General features: G+C 37.2%; 1 protein-coding gene across 1 annotated transcript in view; it reads left to right on the forward strand.

Moving 5' to 3' along the window:
- TRIQK (triple QxxK/R motif containing) overlaps positions 1 to 19,320 on the forward strand; it is a gene marked incomplete at both ends in the record, with an annotated part of 41,656 nt that extends 22,336 nt beyond the window's left edge. The window contains 2 exons of the mRNA XM_079533995.1: positions 9,000 to 9,085; positions 19,207 to 19,320. Of these exons, the coding sequence (XP_079390121.1) occupies positions 9,000 to 9,085; positions 19,207 to 19,320 (200 nt within the window). The remainder of the gene's footprint in view (positions 1 to 8,999; positions 9,086 to 19,206) is intronic.
- Between the last annotated feature and the right edge of the window lie 3,034 nt (positions 19,321 to 22,354).

Raw genomic sequence — 22,354 nt, forward strand, 5'->3', positions numbered from 1 at the left:
TTGTGAAGCGCTAGGGGAAAGCTAGGGTACAGTCCAATTTTTTTTTAGCAATGTTAAGAACTACATAGACAAAAATCCATCAAGAATTATGTAGGTAAACTTCATGGTCTCTTAGGGCAGGGACAAACAAAGTAACTTTTCAAGGTCTCCTCTAGACCTTTTCTTCTGTGATTCTGTAGTTACTGTGTCTATCATGATTCTTAGATGTTCTTCCAAATATTATCAGAATCTGTGGTGATAATGACACTCTCTCACCTTTGCTACACATTTTCTACTGGTAGATCCTCCTCTGCTTAGATTTTTATCTATTAAGTGAACTATGACTTTACCTTTGAATAGCATATATTAAAGTCTGAAACTGCAAGAGATTGAGATTCCAAAGAGCAGAAGAACAGACACAGAGCTTGTGCAGTTCTGGAGTGACTGTGCTGCATGCTCTGTCCGTCTGCCTAGGAAGCTTTGACCAAGAATCCATGTGTCTGTTTCCACTTATTTCAAGGTATATTACATTTTCCTCTGCTTGCAGCCAGCAAAGTTAATAAAATCAGTGTAAGCCAAGTTGGAGCCAGGTTCAGCCTGTCTCAAAAAGGCAGAAAGGCTCTTTGTGAGCAGTACGGCCCTTGTGCCATGCACTGAGCTGCCTTTTTCACACCTTTTATCATCCAAGAAAGAGTATGATAGTTTCCATTGTCCAAAAAAAATCAAATCCTTTCCAAGTGTAATCAAATTTTTGATAAAAGCTATAGCTTGTACTTACATTAATGTGGTATTTCACTCCTATGCAGTCAAATCTGTTTTTTTATTTCCTCAGTTTCAGAATTTATATTAAAACATAATTGTTTATAAGAAAGTGCGAATGCTGGAAGTTGCTCAATAGCAAAGTAACAAAAAATTGCTTGAAACTACATGGGCACATTCATGCATGTGTATATTATGTAGATGGAGGAGAAGTGGAGCACTCAGTGATCTGTTTCAAATTAATTGTGTTAATTTCTTTTTAAGAAAGGTATTTAATGTTTCTTGTAGTTGTCTGAGTATGAAATGTTAAAGAGATTCTTGGAAAGGTTAATTGAAGAACTGTCATCATTTAAGATACTCCCTTTTAGATGGAACTATTACTTTTTAATGCCTGCTGGCATGTATATGTTGGGCTTGAACAAAAGTTTTTAAAAGGCAATTTTGAAATATATGAAGAAAAATGCTCATTGAGCAGTGTCTAGTAAGCATGAATATTTTTACTGCTGTTCTTCATACTTTTTATTATGATCTTGCAATTAATTGTGTTCCACAGCTGTTGAAAATAATGAAATTTCACGATTGTATTAACTGATTTAAAATATACTTTTTTTCATTATTGACAATCTATTTTCTGAAATCCTTTTCTATATTGTTAATATATTTTTTGAAAGGTTCCTTAAAACAAGTCTCTGAAAAGGCACTAATTCAAATCTTTTTAATTGTCTGTTACAATCAACCTATGCCTAGTAGAGACTTTAAATGTAAAATGTTTCTTTAATGAATTACGGCTTTTCATGGCAACTCATAGAAAATTTTCTGAAGGATTTTGTTTCCTGTCAGAATGTTATACGTAACAAATATTACCAGACTTGAGTTCTGGAGTCAAGGAAAGATAGCAATGATTAAATGCTTATATTTTGGCATACTTAAGGATGCTTTATATTTTGATTATTATTTTTTTTTTTTTTAATCTTGCAGGCATTTTTTTTAATCTTGCAGAAGAAACTTATTCATTTTAACGCGTCCTTCTAGTTGGCTTAGAGCTGAAACATAGTTGCTTGAAAATTAATTTACCCCTCATGAATAACTGGTTGGATTATCTTTGTAGCATTAAATGTCAACCCTGAGCTTAGAGCACATTGTGTCTACAGTAAAAAGTTGTCCCTGAGCACTTAATGTTGTGTTAAATGATGATGTGTCATTTACAAATGTATTATTAGTGTCAAGCTGTTCTGTCTCTCAAGATTGAAAAATGGTCAGTGATTTGAGCTGCCATTAAACCTGAATAAAAAAGAGAGCGACTGTGGGGGGTTTTCATGCTTTTTTATGATTACAGACATGTTCTTAAGTATGCTTAAAACATAACAAAGTGTTTCTGTTAACCTAAGGCTCCAAAACCTCCATTTGTAATCACAGCAATTAAAAACAAGAAAGCCTGTCTTCTTCTCTGGAAAAGAATGGCCTTTGAATATGTCCATGTGATATTAAAAGCAAAAAAAAAAAATAGTAAATTCTTGAGGGCTTAGTCTTGTTTTTCATGCTTGCATACTAGAGTTCTTGCACCAATTCTCAAAGGTAGATTACCCTAACCATTACTGCTGATAATTGATGTGCTCTCTGATTTTAACTGAGGGTGGGCCAGAATTTTTTTTTCAAATTTTGTTTTCTGAGGTTCCTTTAATATCCTAGACCAACAGTTATTTCCAGTTGCCAAGTTGTAATGTTATAGATGATGCATGCATATTTAAAATGTAGATGTCAGGTATGATTAGAGTTTCACTGAATTCAGATTCTGTTACTCAATGAATTGCAGTCACTGGTTTAAGATCTCTCAGAGATTTAAACGTGCTCTTTGGTATGCATATCTTAGGATATGGGTGCAATTGGTTCCTCTGTGGAGCTGTGTGATGTTAGAGTGCTTAAGAAAACACTTCCTTCTGCATGCCAGACACGTAGCTTCCTGACATTAGTAAAGGCAAGTAAAGAAAAATTCTGCAATGTTGTATGAGAAAGCCTGGTTTTCAGGAGTTCCAGAGCATGTTGGAAAAAAATAAATTTTATTCCCTCCCATTAAAAAGTAAACTAGTATAACATTATAGAACTGTTGAAAGTACAAACTAACTGCTTTTACAGCCCATTACTGAATTCTATTAGTTTCTGTTTCACAGGATTTCAGAGTGGCTGAGGCTGGCAGGACTCTCAGGTCTGCCTGGCCCAACCCTTGCTCCAGCAGGGACACACAGACAGGGGACAGACCCATGCACAGACAAATTCTGAAGATCTCCAAGGAGGAGATTCCACAACCTCTCTGGGAAACCTGTGCCAGTTCTCTGGCATCTGCACAGCACAGCAGTGCTGCCTGGCACTCGGTAGGAATCTTCCGTTTTCCAGTTTGTGCCCATTGTCGCCTGACCTGAAAAAGAGTCTGGCTCTGTCCTCTCTGCAGCCTTTCCTCAGGTATTTATGAATGAGATCCCCCTGAGTGTACCATTCTCCCATCTGAGCAGGCCTAGCTCTCTCAGCCTCTTCTCTTAGGAGAGGTGCTCCAGGCCCTTAAACATCTTCATAGCTCTCCGTTGGACTGTCTTCAGTATGTTCGAGTCTCTCTCGTGTTAGAGAGGACAGAATTAGGCACAGCACTAACTCCTGATGTGGGCTCACCAGTTCCAAATAGAGGGACAGAATCATCTCCATTTACCTGTTAGTGATATTTTGCCTAATGCAGCCCAAATTACCGTTAGCTTTTTTAGCAGCAAGGTTACATTGCTGGCACGTGTTCATATAAGGCGAAGCCCAACTTTTCTCAAGAATGCAAGATGCAACACACTCAGGGTAGAACATGGAAATTCTAATTAAGGAGGAGAAAACTGTTCTTACCATTGGAATGGTAAAATGTTGGAAAAGGTTACTCAGAGAGGTTTTGGAATCTCCTCCTTGGGAAATATTCAAAATTTAGCTTGACAAAGACTTGAGCAACCAGAATTAACTTTCAATCTGGATCTGTTTTTGAAACTGGCTTTGTTGTGAGTGGAGGTTTGGACCAGATGACCTCCAGAAATCCCTTCTAACCTAATTATCCTATGATCCTGTAGCTTGAAACTCCAAGGAACGTAGCTGGTACTCCAAGTCAGGCTATAGAAACCCTAAAAAGTCCAGAGGACTATTTTATTCTTCTGTGTTTGCTCAGTAGGATTTAACTGGGGGGTTCCTGGAACCTTCAATAATTCAAATTAATAATAAGAACATTAATTTCAGCTTAATTAGGTGTACAATTTCACACTACCAGTTTGACAGCAAAGCTTATCCCAGCCTGTTTCTAGTTTTTCTAGTTTCTAATTAGATATTTATACTTTTTAGTCTGGGTTTCAACATGGGGTACATTAATATATTTTAGTTAAACAACTACCAGTAACTAAAATGTACCCAGGAGTTGTGGTTTTATTGTGCTTCAAACAATACTTTTAACATGTGAAATGGATTGCTGCTATGTGGAAAAAAATCTGACTAATGTTTTGATTATAGCACTAACAGAGAAAGATTCAAGACAGTAGTTTGTTGGTTGCTACGAATTATGCGGAAAGTGTTGAAAGGAATTTTAAATTTGTAATGTTGATTAGCAAATTTTACTATCTGCCAGGTTTTTTGGCATGCTGTAAATAACTCATCTTCAAATAATTTGTCTGAGTAATTAAATTTAGATTGCACATTTCTCGTTTCAAATATTTTGACTCTTATCTATTTGTTTTTCCATTGTGGCTTAATTGATGTGGTCTATATAAACGGACAATAAATTTATATACCTTTGTTATAAAGATCAGTCAGTGAATAGAACTTAGTATTCATCCCAGACAGAATTATGATTGAATGTATTTGCAAGATTAAAGCACTGAATTTACTTTTTTCTAATTAAAGGCAATTAAAGATTTGCAGACACAAATAAAAGACAATGAATTGAGGAATAAGTGTAGGAGCAAGTCCATTTGCAGGTGAAAAGAAGTGCCTTTGAAGCAGAACCAGCTGTATTTTCATTGAAAGAATAACAGTTTAGGAAGCTTTTCTGCATGTGCTCGCTTGATAGCATAATGTACTCATAAGCAGCTTACGCAGTACAGTATTCAGAAAATAGCAGTGCATTAATTTTTAAAGTAGAAAATGCAGGCGAAGAGCAGTGCTGCCGCATGATGATAATGAAGGTGGATATTGTAAAGTCTACTGAGAGAAAAGAAGGCAGTGAGCTCCCGAAATGTGAACATTTATAAAACAATAACCAGATATTCATATGATAATAAGCTTGGACAACAGTATCAACAAAGGCCAAAGATGCAGTCCTGTTTCTGCTTAAGCCTGATGAATTGAAAGACAGAGAGGCAGTCTTTAGTCAGTTATTCAAATCCAGTAATGAGCAATTGTTAGAATGACAGAATAGACATCTAGAAAGGTCAGGAATCTAATTATTTTTTTTTTTAAGAAGTTATGATATAGGTTCAGATGGTATGGTAAATGGCAGCATCTTTAAACAAAATCTTAGATGCAGTCAGTTTTCTTAAAATATAGTGTTCAACATGTTGCATTATTGGTTCCTTGTGTTGCAGAGCTTGTTATGTATACAAAGCACAGTGTCTTTACATACTACCTGGTAATGTCACCACGGTTCTGCAGAGTAAATAGGAAAGGTCACCCAGAACTTGATGAACTTGTCTAGCTCATAGCTGCTATTTAGTTTAAGTTTTGCATTAACAGTGATATTAACAGGCGATGGGAGGGGAGGTGAGGGGAAGGGAGTGGAGAGGAGAGGAGAGGAGAGGAGAGGAGAGGAGAGGAGAGGAGAGGAGAGGAGAGGAGAGGAGAGGAGAGGAGAGGAGAGGAGAGGAGAGGAGAGGAAAAGGGGAAAGGGAAAGGAAAAGGGGAAAGGAGAAAGGAGAAAGGAGAAAGGAAGCTGGTACTTGAGTTTGACAGACGAAATGAAGAATTGATGGTAATGACAATGAGAAAAAGTAAAAAAAAAAAAAAAAAAAAAGGAAAGGATTTTGCTTAGGTAATACACAAAGTAGGATTTGGTCTGGAAATTTTCCAGCGATATGATTTTGGCTTCTTTTCTTGCCTTCCTGTGTTCCCCCAGGAAAACTCAGTGACTGTCTTAAATAGACATCAGGTAGAGCAGACAAATGGAGCTTTGTTTGCTGAGTCCATCTTAACTGGTTTTGACGATCCCTTCCCAGGATGAAGAAACAGCTTTAGCTGAGGACTCTGATGGATAAACGTACAAAGCTTTCAGGATAAGTGAGATAAAATTGTAAGAAATTGGAAGTGTGAATATACATACTCCAACTGGTTGAATTTGAAGGCTCAGAGAGAACATAGGGAGCTAGTACTAGTTATTTCTGCTTGTGTTCCAGGTGGTAATGATCAGTGTTCACATGGTTGGGGCTTTGCATTTCGGAGTTCTTTATAGTCCTGTATTGCAGATGTTTTTCCCAAGGCCTCAGAAAGTTCATATGTTTTAAAAGTCCTTTAGTGCAATTGCTAAATCTGGTTTTCATTAGGAAGGACTCCACAGATGCCCTTTTTAAACTTTTGCACTTGGTAGACTCAGACTGTTTCTCTCCCTTTTTTTTTTTTCTCTGGCTTTTGCATTTGAAAGAAGACTGGAGGATTAATGACAGGTACATTGATTTGGAGAAGCATCAGCTCCGGAGTAATTATTTAAATAGCCTATTCATTATAAAGGTTGGGGTAGTTGTTTGTATCAGATTTAGTATAAATCTGGAAGTATTCTCTAGATTACAATCCGGTCTTAACCATAACTAGAATAGACAGTACCAGAGTGCTTGAAGCTGAGGGAAGTCACACTAGTCAGCTACTCTTTGCTAGAAATAGGCTTGGTACTCCTGATTAATTTCTTTGGGAGACTTTCTCCTGTGCAGCATTTACCTCTGCTCTAGTAACCTTCACAGTTAGTCCTTGGAGAAAAAGAGGGAGAATGAGCAGTGGGAGGAAAGGTAGGTGGGGGACAGCATCTAACTATTTTTTCTCATCCCTAACGGGCCTTGCAGTCCTTTCTAGTTTTTATTACCTAATGCCATTGCATCACTGGAAGGGAAACCTCTGACTGTCCTGCTTTACTTGCCCCAGACGGGAGAACAGCAAATGTGAATTATGAGAACTGAAATTGAACCTAGTCCTTGTCAGCTTTATACTTCTAAATGAAAGTTTTTGTCGTACTTAAAACATCTCAAATGGATAAATTTCTATAGTTTGTTCATGAGTAAGTAAGAACAGCTGTATCATTTTATTGAAAGTTGGCTCCAAACAAACAAAACAAAAAAAAAAAATTCAAGGCTGGGGTATATCTAATGCCAAATTTCACCCTGGAGTGAATTTTTATGAGTTATAAACTCCTGCCATTTATAATGGAAATTCTGACAGCTCTTTAACTATTTCATTGCAAAAGTACGTCTGCAGTACTTTAGTGGGGGGAACACATTCTCTTTCAGTCTGGCTTCATGTCTTGACTTCGCTGTTTTGGTTGTTACTGCAAATCTCTCCATAACTGTTTGGACTATTACAGCACTCAACTCTCTGATGCATCCTATTATCAGATAGCATTCACTTCTGAAGAATAATGCTGCAGTCATCCCCTCCTGTAAACGAGATATGTTGACTGGATGAATATATTGGAACATAAGACATAAATAGTCATTTTGTCATTTTTTCTTCACTCCGTTTTCTAAGAAGGCTCTTTGGATGTATGCTTTTTTCAAATGATTACAGTTATTTTTCCTTTTGTCACTGAGTATTTTCTAAGTTATTTCAGGTCTTCAATGAATAATATCTGACCAACGGATAATACGAAGACTTTTGCAATGTATAATCCCTAGGGTTGAGGACAGATTAGACCATGAGAGCAAACAGCATATGCTACACAGAGAGGAGCTCTGCATTGAATAAGAGCAGAGAGATGAAACAGAAAGTGTGGGCAGAGATACAAGTGTAAATCCAGGGTATCACTGGAGAAGATCTTTCTTTTCCAACTGATGTTGCAGAATTCCACCACTGCTCTGTAGTATCTCAGTCTGAAGCTTGCTCAATTGTTTATAAATGCAAGACCCCCATCTAGCTGATTAAATGGGAGTGTTACGTGCACAGAAATACTTGGCACAGCTCTAGACATAAGGTGAAATTATTTGAATGTGATAATGATGAAACCTAGATGTAAAACTAGCGGTGAAAAAAAATACTATAGCATTTCTTCTTTAAGCAATGTAGGTTAGGTTCCAAAATAGACAAAAAGTACAAAATTCAAGCATGCACTGGAGGAAAAAAAAGGGTTGTGCTAGGGTTCTACCCCTCTCAGCTGTTTCTTCACCCTTTTTCTTTTCCTCCTTCTCTCACTCTATCAGTACCTTGACTTCTGGCAGCTTAGAGAGGCTATGGTTAATAGTGTGCAGTACAGCGGTAACATGTCCTTTAAATAGCAAAAATATCCCTGAGAGGTATCGAGTATTTTATGCTTTATTATTAAATTGAGCTAAATGATTTATACCATTTCTAAGTACTCTCATGTCCTCCTCTGAACTCACTTCATACGGACTCAGTCCTGAAGCACTTTGCTGCACAGTGTAGTGGCTGTAAGAGGTGGTTCTCATAATTTTTTAAAAGCACATCTAAGACACTTCTAGAAGTTTCCGTGTAACATGTTTCTATAAACAGATGGTGTGAAACAATGGTTTTATTAATGCTTACTTGGATTGACCTGCATGTCTCTGAGTTCTGCTGCTCACAAATAATGTTCCGGTTCAGAATGATGAAACATTCATGTTCTCCATAATGTCACGTATTACACATTTATAAATGCATTAGAGGTGGCTAACCAACAAAAATTATAATGAAAATTTTGCTTTGATTGAAAAGCAAGGGGTAAAACGTCATCCTCCTTTAATCTACTTACTTGCAGTCTGATGCTTACTGAACAATTTCATAAACATTGTACTAGTGGATGGCGGTCAGTATGTGTATTTGGATGTCTCTCTGAGGTAATAGGTTCTATACTGATTTATCAGCTCCTGCTTGTTGTTATCATCATCTGAGCTTAGGAACATTGTTCTTCTGATTGGGCCCCTGTCCTATAACGTGGCTTCTGTTTAAAGTGCTGAACTGTGAGATGTTTGCAAATGTGAGAGCTGACTTTCAAACTGAGATAATTGCTGACATTCTTTATCTTTTTTGGCATCATTTTCAATAAATGTGTTTTTCTGCTCTAGGAAAGCAAGATTATAAGAAAACCAGACCTATGTTAAGAGCAACGAGATTAAAAGCAGAAGCCAAGAAAACTGCACTAGGCGTGAAGGTAGAATTCTCTTTGATAGCTTATTCCACCTTTGTGTATTTGTTGTTTCTTTTCCCCATAGATGTGCTGCATGAATATTGATTTCTGAGAGATATTGTTTATGACACTTCAAAATCTAAGTGGAATGCCAGAATCTAAAATATTTATGATGGATTGCTTTTACTTAACCCCAAAATAACTAGAATAGTGGAAACACTAAAAGGTAGTCCAAGTTCTTGTTATGATGCATATTTACTTTAATGCCAAAATATGGTGCGCTTAGAAAATTGGTCTTTTTGGGGTGCCACTGTACACACAAAACAAATGCTTTGACTAGTTCATATTGTTACAAAATTGACAGTAAATGACTTCTTTCTTCCTCTTCCTTCCCTATACCCAGGAGTAACTTAAAGACAAGGTTTGATAAGTGTTGTAAATTCACAGCATCATTATTTTAGTCTACATCCATGTGTACTGCCTCTGACTTGGAAACAGAAGGCTTAAGTAAGAACAAAACACCTGGAGAGATACTGAGCTTTATTTTGGAAATGTCTCTTTTTCAGGAAGTTATGAGGTACAATAATGGCCAATTGATCATGACTGTGAATGTGAACAAGGAGGACAATTAGGAATACTCTATGCTATCTACTGTCCTGTATCATCAAAATTGAATTTGCTGAACGTACATTATTTTATCTAGGTTGCATTTGATTTTTTTCCATCCAACTTTTTTTTTTTTTTTTTTAAATCAAAGTGATGCCCAATTAACTTAGCAGCAAGGATAAAAAATGTGTAAAATAATTATTAAAAAAGATTAGATAGCTGGGTATTCTAATGAAAGAAACTTCAGAAATGTTAAAAGGAGGACATTTTCTTGTATCTGGCAGATGAGAAATCAGTTTTTTCAAGTTATAGCTTATAGCAAATGCCAAGGTATTACTACCAAGCTGTAACAGCTGTTGAGCTGCCAGATGATGTATTTGGTTGTCTTCCAGAATTTGCTATTATAATCATGAAACAGTGCTTTCTTTTTGCTCCTGATTGCTGATCTCGATCAAGCATTACTGTGCGATGCAGTATGTTTTCACAACATAATCTCCTCAGTTAGTGCTGTGTGTCAGGTTTTAATGAGAAAAAGTAGATTGCCTTTTTTGTTTAAAGGATAGATTATTAACCTTTTGTGTTTGATGTTTTTTTCCTTCCCTTATTAAATTTTGCTTTTTCTTTTCATTTTACTTTCAATGCATTGACCTTTTAAAAGTGATGTTCTACTTGGAGACTTTTAGTGTACAGCTCAGTTCTTCAGAAATGTACAAGTTTTATGCATATGTCATAGAAGTGAGAAAAATAGGAGCCTTAGTCCTCAAAACATGTTTGTTTCCTTTGTTCTTAATTCTTACTTGAAAGCAAATTGAAGGAGAATGGAAAAGCATATGTGTAATCGTATGTATCGTGAAACTCAAACATTAGTGAATAAGAACAAGAATTGTTTATTCTGTACAAATGTGTTCCTGCATATTTTAGTAGAATGCCAGCTTTGTTGCAGTTAAGAATGACTTTTGTCATCAACATGTGAATGTGCTCTCTAGTATGTGGGGTGTTGTGTTCTTGGGGTAATCCTAATTAAAATGTCTTAGGTTTGCAATTCTGCCTCTGTGAAAGGAAGGATGGAAAAGAAAGAGAGAAAGGAAGAAAGAATGGAAGAGAGGAAGAAAAAAGATTGTTTAAGATGATGTCTTCTGACTGTAAAGTCTCTTGCACACGTGGGCCTTAAAGTATGACTGATCATCTTCAAACAGATCACAGTCATTTGCCTTGCTTCCTAATTGCTGAGAAAAGCTGACAGAGCTTAAGCAAAAGGGAAGGGAAGGTGGACACCAGGGATGTGCTTATGGGGAAGGAAGGCAAGGCCTTTCTGTGCGTCCTTCTCACTGAGCCTGCTTAATGCAAACAGCCTTAGACTTGCTAAGTGTTACAGTACTTTCACCAGGATAATGAGAGTCCCTGTAGAGTAAAACTCTGCCCTTCCACTGACCAAACCTGTGCTGCTCAGCACAGCAATTAGGTAAACTCACACCTCTTTCTGTTTCTCAGTGACAACACTTCAGCTTGCTTTATTCCTTCAGCTGGGAGAGGCTGCTTGGTGATGTGGCCTCTGTGTCCCTGGGGAGCACCCTCCCAAGCTGAACTTCTCTCTCAGACAAGGATTGCTTTGCTCCATCCATCCTTGAGTTCCTCTCTCTGCCCAAGAGCAATCTTATGGCAGATATTTTCATCCTCCACACCAATCCAAAATACTGCTATTTTGTCATCTGGGTAAATTTGGAAATGAGAATTTCTTGAAATCTCCTTGGTGTTAAACCATTCTTATGCCTCTGACAACCAAAGAAAGCAGAAGATTTGAGGTCTCATTATGATATATACATTAGTAAAACTATTTTGAGGCTAAATGCACATTACTTTAATTGTTTGTTTCCTAATATTCCAAGCTTTCAGTGTGCCTGAGCTCCTCATTTGGGAAGATACTGTCACAGCTGTCGCTTCACGTTAGCAAAGTTAGCATGGTTCACCTTCCTAAGGGTGAGAATTTTGTATTATTATGTGATGCAGACTCTGATTCTGTGACAGTTGATTAACTTCAGTCTGTGTTGAGGAAAGAAAAGTGATATAATTACAGAGCAATGTAATAAGTAGGCAGCACTTTAAATAGAAGTGTCCATGGTTCTTGTTAAACATTTGAAAAAACACACACATTTGTGTATTCACCTTTTATTGTTTATCTGTATTTGGTACACTATGCAGTATGCAGCACTTCAAAATATATTAACACTTTCGTAGAAAAACCTAATTGACTTTTTAAATTACTGTAGAGGAAATATATCTTTGTCATACGATATGTAGAAGTAGAAGCTCTCTAGGAAAGGGGGATATTTTTACAAATCTTTGAAAATTCCACTTACAACATTTAAACTATTGATACCTCTAGCACTCTTTTCTACCAGGATTTAATTCACGGGGAGAACAACCACTCGTTGTAAGCACAAGTATTTAGGGAGAAAGAGAAGAGGACTGGAAAGCAGAGGAGGGATGTAGTCCTCAATACGTATCAAGATAATGAAATTCAGCTGTTGTGTATTTCACCACAAGAGCTGACAACATTTGCTTTAAAAAGTCCCTATAAATGACATAAAACTTTCGAGAACCAATCCCCTGGAGATCCTTCACATTTCATCGCTGGCATACTAATTAGCTTGTCTTGTCAAACTTTGATTGCCTTGTCATTTTAATGCAAGGTTTAAAGTAACAAAGTTTCTTTCAGTCACTGCCATTTAGTACTTTTTAATTTCCCCAATGAGAGATTTTATACATGTTGATAATGTCAGAGAAGTAGCTAAGCACTAATAACAACCGAAAGTTAGTTCAAGCAAGGTGACCACGCTAGCATTTGGTGTATAATATTTGTTCTTTAAACATGTTTAAAAATTGGATATTATAACAGAGCTATTGTACAAGCTCTGTTTGTATGTACGACGCTAATTGCAGATGGTTCCAAATATATGGTGTCTCTTGGAAAAGCAGGACCCCGTCTCAAGAAACAACTCGGAGGGAAAGCAATATGCTAGATGTCTCCTGGTGTTAGCATAGGGCAAATTCTTTGTAGCAGTAACAAAAAAGAAGCCTCTGGGCCTTCTCTGTGTGAGTGTTTTGTTGTCCTTCAGCTCATGCTGATGGATGCCCACCTGGTCGTGCTGGCCAGGCGAAGCAGCAAGGGCTCTACATTGTCAATGCTAACTCTGCTTTTTATGAGTGAAGGAAGAGGTGCCAGCAGGAGGGTGGTGAGAAGAAAATAGTTTGAGGATTGTGCAAGTTCAGCCCTAAATAGCTGGGGTTTTGTATGCAGAAGCCACTAATAATGGGAATTCTTGAGGGAAGATTGTTTTCACAGGCAAGAATGAATCAGTGGTCCATGGGATAAATGATGAAGTTTTCTCTCTTGGTGAAAGGCAGACACAAATCTGAACAGTAGTGTTTTACACCCACTTGCAAAGACATAATCAACTGCAGAATAGCACTCCATAGAGAATTGTTAGCAATACAGTACATTGATTGCGCTAAGGAAAAAATGCTTCCTAGCGAAGTGTGAGCTTACTGTCTGTCATTCTTTTGCATATCTGCTTAATCTATTGTTTATCTAGCTAGCTCACTATTAAGAGTTTATCTCATCTGGAATAAGTTATGTATGGACAGATAACAAAACATTCCTAGTATATTTTGGCAAAGGGTGTTCTCTGATTTCACGCTGTTCATAATCTGCTAAGTTAGTGGACTACATTTGCCAAGATATGTTGGGAATACAGTTTCATAGCTTTGCAGAAATTAAGGGCACGAGGGACTATTAGATCATTTGATCTGGCTTCTATGTGCTACAGATCATAAAATTTCATCCAGATACCTTCAAGGAAATCCAAGCACTTTGCTATGGCCAAAATACTGTGTCTCCAAACTGGTTTATGTGCTTCACATAAAGAGCAGGGCAGCTTAATGTGCCACCAGTGAACAAAGCGTGATATTCCCAGTGATCCCAGCAGTCATACTTTGATCCCTGACCTTGAAATGGAAGGGACAGAGAGGAAAAATGCACAAAGTGAAAAGTAAAATCATATTGCTCCCATCTGACCCTGGCCTGACCTGTACACTTAAGCACAGTAATCATGGTGGCTTTCAACTTTGAACAAGATGCACCAGGCAGAAGCTTAGGAGGATTTTCTGTACTGTCTCGGAGCAGTGGTCTATCTTTCTCAGGCTTTGGCGTCAGTTATGATCAATCTCTAACACTTCGAAAGATAACTGAAAGGAAAACCAGCAAAACTTCATTCCTGAGATATCTCAGGAATGAAATCAGTACAATTAAAAGGAAAATCATAGAATCACAGAATGGCTTGGATTGGAAGGGACCCCAAGGATCAATTTCCAGTCCCCCTGCCACGCAGGGCCACCAACTTCCAATCCGGTACTAGACCAGGCTGCCCAGGGCCCCATTCATTTCATCCACAGCCTGTCTGGGCAGCCTGTTCCAGCACCTCACCACTCTTTCTGTGAAGAACTTCCCCCTGACATGTAATCTAAACCTTCCCTCCTTGAGCTTAAAACCATTCCCCCTTGTCCTATATCAGTTTACCCTTGTAGAAAGTTGATTTCCCTCATTTTTATGATCCCCTTTTTAATACTGAAGTGCTGCTCCAGCCCCCTGATCATCTTCATGGCCCTCCTCTGGATCCTCTCCATCAGGTCTAAATTTCTTGGAAGAGAAGGAAACTGTTTGATCCTCTATAGAAAAGTCTGAAGCACAAAAGGATGAACTATCATCATTTTGAACAGCGTAGTGCTCCAGAGGCTGCAAATACAGCACTGACCATGTCAGCAATCCCAGTCATCCCATGACCCTGAAGGAGGAAAGCAATCAGCTCCCAAGACTAGCAGCAGGGATTTCCTTTAGCATTCGTCCGAGTTGAAGTATTCTTCCCAATAGCTAAAGAATATATACTTCATGCTATTTTATTTTGTTGAGAAACATTATAAAAGATGTACAGCCATGGAAGTCCAATATTCTTCCAAAGAGGCAACTCAAAAGTTCAGTCATTCCTGTTCTTAGCAAATGGCATCTTATTTCAAGACTTAGCTTGAGAGCTTATCTAACCTCAGCTGGACCTTGAGAGGTTCCTATAAACAAGGTAGTAAGACCTCACACTGTGAAGCATCTTACTTAAATACAGGTATATGGAATATATAGTTATATGTTGTAACCAGGCTACCTCTCATTCTTCTCTATAATAAAATAAATACCAGTCATCTCCCTACTGGAAATCTCTTTCCACATCTAGAGAATCACACTGAAGGAGTGGTTGCCCCTTAAATTATAAGACCATTTTAGAGTCAGAGGTTTTCAAGGCAGAATCCTTCACACTGTATGTACTGCCTACATCTTCGATAACTTTATATATTGCCTTGTGTTTAGCTATGTTAAAATGAATCCTGCTGCTTTGTGATCACATAGCCAGATGTTTTAGGTGACTTTGTAATAGCACTTTGTCTTCATTATTTGAGGCCATAATGGTCTTTGTGCCATCTGAAAATTTTTATTATCAAAATTACTGATAGAAGTTAATTTTTGCTACCTTGTATTAGATGTAGAATCTCCTGCATTAAGGATGTAGGTCCTGGGATTTCTGGGCAGCCTGGTCTGGTGGTTGGCAACCATGCATGTAGCAGGGAGGTTGAAATTAGATGATCATTCTGGTTCTTTTCAACTCAGGCTATTCTATGATTCTGAAGCTGCCATGTCATCGATGTCAACAATCATTGTTAGTTATTATTTCTAACCTTGTAAAAATAGTTACAGTGAATGCCCAAATAAATCCTTCCACTTAGAAATAATATGTGGAATAACAAGATTTATTTTCAAGTCCATGTACCATTGTTTTTGTTCTATATAAGTATCCTTGATCCGAATGCTTTTCCTCTTACCCCTTTTCAGAAATTACTTGGGATAGTTAAACATTTCAGAGACAGAAATCTGTGGTAATCTTTCACCTGGTTTTAAGATGGTGTCAGTTAAAAAAGGTACACTTCTCTTTGGAGGACAATAAAATGTAAGTTAAGATGTAAAAAATCCAAAATTTCCTGAGTGTGTCACTACTCTTTACTTGTGGTATATGATAGTGTCATACACAGCGTCCAGATTTGCGTTGCCATAGCCAACATTTTTTTCCTCATCTGGTCCTTCATTTTTTTCATGCCCTGTTTAAGCTCATTTAGATCCCAATTCTGCAACTTATTCCATCAAAGCAAATCTGAGGACATTATATGAACATTTTGGCATGAGAGACATAAATCTAACAGAAAATGATAGGAGAATTAAATCTATGGTATCCCATAATGGCACGTGTTTCCTTTTTGGAAGAAGTTTCTGACAAAGTTACCTAAGCTGAAATCAGTAGAGTTCTACAGAAAATATTGAAAGTATTAGAAAATATAGTAGAAAATTGTGTTCCTTTTACAGGTGTCTGACCGTATTTTGGAGTTTGAGATCAGGGATGTTATTTCCTAACATGCTTATGAAAGAAAAAAAAAAAAAAGAGGGAGAAAAAGCCCTGTGATCATTTTAAGTTTATTTCTATTGGACTTTTTTCTGTACTGGTTAATTATTCATGTTGAAATTGTCTGAGTAAATGGATTTTGCAGAGCGGTGATAGGGATGATCCATAACGTGCAAGAGAATGGGAACTATATATGCTGAGCGGGGAGTATTTTAACATTTCATTTCTATGCATGGCTTAAAATACAAATAGCAAAGCCTGATAAGTATAAAACAAATTAGAATGACAATATGCACTGTTGTTGCAAATACAGTGCAGTGGTGTAGCATCTCATTTGCTACTTACATTGCAAAATTTATGTTTCTAAAAGTTCATAAACTGGATACAATTCTTAAGAGACTGCATATCTCTATCTGAGAGCCAGGCATCCTTTGTTGGACTATTTATTTTAGATTTTTGTTTCTCGGCCTTCTTCAGTAACTCAGAATTAAGGTGCTTGCATAGTTCTCAGACTAGGAGTTTCAATAAGGCCTGTCATTCCCAGGGTTAGCAAATGCTGATCCAGGCTCCTTCCTAATGCCTGTTTGAGGAAAGTAATGTTCTCTCACATTATTCACTGCAAAACTTAGGCAGAGAGGAATTAAAGAGCTGCTCTCATCAAAGCAGATACTGAGAATAAAATCAAAATTGTCCCTGTTCCACTTCCCAGAATACAAATCTTTAGTGCAGACGTTCCCAGAATTTAGCTGCTGCTACCGCAGAATTCCATAGGGGAAAGAGGACAGAAGGGAGAGGGGCAGAGGACTTACTGTAAAGCAGAAAGGACAGCAAGTGTGGCATCCAAACGAGGGAAAAACTTTTTAATACCGGAATGAATTTGCTCTCTGTGTCAAGTGTGAACGGTGCCTGCATTGCACGGTTTTGTTGTCCACTCTGCTGAGCAGATGGAGCTTGCAGTTGTATGTCACTTGTTTATTACATCCTCTTAAGATTAGTAGCTGTGTGGCCAGATGGGTCTGGGAGCACAGCTGCGGATACAAGGAAATAAATGAAACCTGTCTGATGCTGCCGTGCCCTTTTGTGAGATACTGACGTGTTGCAACTGCAACAAAGCAAAATCACTTTCTTTAATATTTTAGTGAATTAGATGCATTTTCTTTAATCAAATCATATGAAAACAGGAAAGGAAGGCTCAGAGGGTAGTGAGGAAAGATAAGAGGAAAAGGGTAGTGAGGAAAGTAAGAGGAAAATGTTGAAATCTTCAGCAAACAGCCTCAGCCAATTTACAGGATCAATTTTAATGTAAAATAAATTCCAAGTGCACATCAATTAATCATCCACATAAAATGTAAAGCAAAAGTTTCTATAGAGCAAAGACTCCCATAGAGCATACACCAAGGCAGTAGTATTTCAAAGTTTATTGGATGGCATATGTTGAATTATTGATCCAACATTCTGATAAACTATATAATGCATTTATGTAAATGCAAATGAAATGCTGTTCTCTAGAAGAGTGCCAGATAATGGGCTAGACTTTAAAAAGTGAAACTAACACACTTTTAACTCTTTCATGGCAGTAGATGTTTTCAAAGTCAGTCACAAAGCAACTGCAAACTGGTAGATCCTGAAGGGGGTCCATCCTGTGGAATAGATCTCTACACCTGACCTGTGTATAGACCCATCATCTGTACTCCACTCATAGTCTAAGGCATTTTTAGAGAGTATTTGTGTGACTTTTTTGACATCTTGTTTGGGACACAAGGAATCTTACACTCAACAGAGTCAGATGATTTTTTGTAACTGAAAAGGTTGTCTGATAGTCTAGATGAACTACAGCTGTCTCCTTTCAGTCCCACTCGCAGAGTAAGGTTGACTCACCATTTTCTGCACCAATTCAGGTTACTTGCTATAAATGCATTGAACTGTTTTACTCATCTCCTTTTAAGTGTATTGGTGTGTTGTTCTGATGCAGACGATCTGTAGGTTAGCCTGAAGCTGAGATTTTGAGGGAAGTTTATTACTTCTTTTTGAAGAAGAAGGATAGTTTGTGGAGGTGGGCAAACTCACCTGAAGGAACATAGGGTTTTTTTTTTCCCAAATTCATGTTTCTGCTTTTATTGTCTAACAAAATGACAGTCAACACTATAAGAAGTGTGTGGTGCTTTCCTGGAAAATAAAAACTTAAAAATGTGAAACGCTGTGACATTGGAAATGGTGTTAAAAAGAGGATGTTCACACTCTGATTTGTTTTATCTGAGATGTAAAGTTGAAGTTTTAACTGAGTCCAGCCTTAAGTTAGAATATGATGATAGGCGTTCACATAATGAGTATGGTTTTTCAGTACAAAAACATTTTTCTGATTCTGAAAGCTGCTATAAATCATGTATACTTTGGAAGACGTTTTTATATTAATTAAGGAAGATGCAGTGAGTTGTAATATTTTATGGGAAGAGAGGCAAGTGCAAGTGCAAATTGTTGTGCTTTTTGCCTTATTGCAGAGGGGAAGGAAGAAAAGTTTCATCCAATTCTGAAGGATTTTGTAGATCCATATTGTGATGCATGCCAGGAAGTTGGGAGGTAGAGGTAGCAATTTTCATTGACTTTCAACATACTGTGTTTGCTTCATTAAAAAATTACAAATTTGTTGGCAAAAAGCAGTAACATATTGCTAGAAAACATCAAAATTCACAGTGTAAATTCATAACTTAAATTTGTGTTCAAAACTGTGGTTCATGAGTTCCGTGTTTTCTTTTAAAAAGGAAGGGGTGGAATAATAAAAGGACATAAATCTCCCATTTCTAGGTCAAACCAAAGATCTTTAGGCCAAATATTTCTGGCAGTGTATCAAACTTGCAGAAATGTTTACTAAGTAAAATGGATTTTATAACACTCTGAAATGGTAATCAAGAAGAAATCATTATACAAAGTCTGATGTTATTTTGCTGTGCAGTGTAGAAGGGAAATAACATTTAAACTTGGTTTATTTTAAATGATGATATTGTTTCTAACAGTTTCTGTCTTAATTTTTTTCTCTTATTTCTACAGGAAGTTGCCCTTGTCCTTGCAGCTATATTGGTACTTCTGTTGGCTTTTTATGCTTTCTTTTATCTTAACATTTCCAGTGAAGTTGACCTTGATCTGGATCCAGATGAAAACTAGCAGATGCAATGAATCTATCATCAAGATTTCTTCAGCTTGAACAAGACTACGTAGGAACAAAGTCCCTTCACTGGGAGACAGTAAACAATGCCATTTCTTGCAGTCCAAATTCATAAGTTTTGCAGTACGTTACTTCTACATTCCAGATCTCCAGAAGAAAGGAAGAACACTCATGCCCTGCAAGCATATTTGGTTCATGCCAAAATCAGGAGCTGCAGCACAATACGGGAAGTTTATTGTTTACATTATATTTTCTCAGGCAGAGAACTTTGATGTCAAAAGACAGGTGCTATTATTATCTTGGGTATTGATGCTGACTCTGCAGGAGAAGAATCTGCCTTGACCAAATTTAGGAATCAAAGCTTCCTAATAGCCGAATTAGGTTCTTTTTCTTTTCCCAAAAGAAAGCGGAAATATCACACCAAAAAAAAAAAAAAAATCCTTTATTGATTTGTATTTAAAGTATATCAAACCCCCCTCTTTCTTTCTCTCCCTTTTCATCTTTCTTTTAAACGTGTATGCACAAATGCACTCCCCAAAGATGGAAGAAATTGTAGGAAAAAATTATCTTTTTAGAAGCAGTCTGTCACCTCCTATATGGACTTAATTTTATGTCATCCCAGATTCTGTGTGCCCATATATCTACAGTAATCTTTTTCATTCTTTTGCCAACTGTTCAGCACACATGTGTTCTGTCAGAAATGGCACCTGGATGACAGAAGCTCTAACATTCGCATATGCCTCTGAAACACAGTTCTTTGCCTCCTGTGCTGTCTGAGCTAGTGTAAATAGAAAGTTCAATCGATGTTGGATTTAATTAGTATATTGCTCTATTATTAATAAAAAGTCAAAGTTGTATTTTAATTATAATCTGCCGGCTGGTTGTGATATCAACTTGTTCTACCTGTTTGGAGGGTATTGTAAAAAAAATGTATATTTCCAGTTATAAAATCATTTTTATCATGAAACTAATGTATGAAGTTGTGAGTATTAAGAATCCTCTCACGTATACTTCTTCTAAGTGGGAAAATCTTGGCTCCATGTCATCCTTTAGTTCTTGCAAAGTACTTTTTGGAATATGCAGTGTGGATATCATTTCTGATGCCTTTGATAACCACAAGCAACTTGAAGAAGTCGGTATGTCAAAGCAGCTGCAGGAAGCTTTAGAATTTTGGCTTTACCCTGTTCTGCTTCAGCTTTGGCATATTACTGAGCTTGTGGTTGTAAAGCATTTCTTTTGATCCTTCAAAAATGTGGTCAGTTTTTCTCTAGTTTCTTTTATTTTTGAAACCAAGAAAAGCATGGACCCACTGCTGCCAAATGTGTAAGGGAGTCAGGCAGTTTGATTTCCAGAAAAGTTGCCGTAATTTTGAAATTTTATTTGCAAACCGGCTTCTCTTAATCTTAGGTACCCATTTCAGTTTTAGTTGCAACTGTAGCATTTACTGACTTGTTCTGGAAATGCTTCACTGAGTTTCCATATAGTGATTCTGGAGACAAGGGCATACCAAACTCTAGCAACTACTATAATGGAAAGTATATTTATTTTAAATTGACATGGTCCCATTATCAGCACTTAAGGAACTTAGCTCAATACAGTTAGTTTTTAAACCGTACAGTAACTATGACCATATATGCTGTGAGTCTCTAAGGATACGCTTCTCTGTCATACTCCTCATTCACTTTATGCAGTGCAAAACAGCTCCTCTAGACATATAGAGCACACCATCTTCCAAGAAGGATGTGAAAGAGAAATGCATACGTGCAAATATTTCTCATTTTCTAATTATGACTGTTGCAGACATTCATGTGCCTGATAGTCTGCTGATGCTCCTATAGATGACCAAACGGTTACCGACATGTTGCTTTTATGGCAAAGCATTTTCTGACACATGGCCCGCTTTTCAGTGGGGAGAAAAGCTCATCACAAACTGTCTTCTTGGATGTGACATGCTGTTTGTTTCACCAATGCCACACCACATGTCACAGAAGCTGCAGACCTCTCCTTTTGCTTTGCATGAGCAATTTTCCTGCTCCATAAAATACTGGAAGGGTTGCTATGTTAATGTTTGTGTGTAGCTCCCTGGGTGATGTGGTCTGAGAATGATGTGTGGTTATCACCATCACATAGGTTGTCTTGTAACTTGCTTTCTGAATCAGTCGTATTAAAAAGCATGCTATTCCTACTGTCAAATTTATGAACATGATGTTCCTAGAAGATCTAATTTCCCATAATTATGACTCATAGACAAAATCCAATGTGCGTATGTGTGTGACTGAAGCAGCTTTCCTGATTTGTGGCGTATCAGTCCACATTGCCCACAAGTGCCATAGTTTGCAGCTTGTCTGTTGGCTTCATTTCAGTTAGATCTTTTCATTTGCATGAAAGATAAATATAATGAGAAATTTTTCTGTTGCTTAGATAAAGTGGATAAATTTCTGTTCAGTGTACATAGAAATACCTGGTAAATATTGCAGCAAATACAATGATTCTCTTATCAGTACAATAATTTCTAATGGGACCATGTCAATATTTTTTTAAAGCTAAAAGCCTCTACCTCTCATCGGATTCTTCATCCTTGGTGTTCTAAAAGGCACAGACACAACAATATTAGAATTGAAGTTATATTGTGAGCTTTCTCATTCGTGAGTATCCTGAGTTCAGGATCTGATTTACTCCAAGGGGATCATAATCCAGCCTGAAGTTATTTCTGTTTTCTAGAGCATAGTGTCCATACCTGTAGGTATGTCTTGCAAATATATGGTTTATTTTACTTTGCTTATATCCCAGATTGAAATATGCCTCCTCATTTTTTTGGGACCATCTATCTTCGTATGAGTTGCTTAGTGCTTGTCTTAATAATAAATGGATTTTTACTCTCTTTGTGCTCTTGTTAATGTTGGATGTGTCATACTGAATTATATATAAATTATAAAAGACATTAAGGCAATCTAAGTAGCACAGTCTTCCAGTCTGAGCAGTGATACTCACCAGTTTTAGAATATTTGGATTATTCTAAGCATTTCTAACCCC

This window comes from Tetrao urogallus, assembly GCF_951394365.1.
Source record: "Tetrao urogallus genome assembly, chromosome: 3".
In the NCBI taxonomy this organism is placed as follows: domain Eukaryota; kingdom Metazoa; phylum Chordata; class Aves; order Galliformes; family Phasianidae; genus Tetrao; species Tetrao urogallus.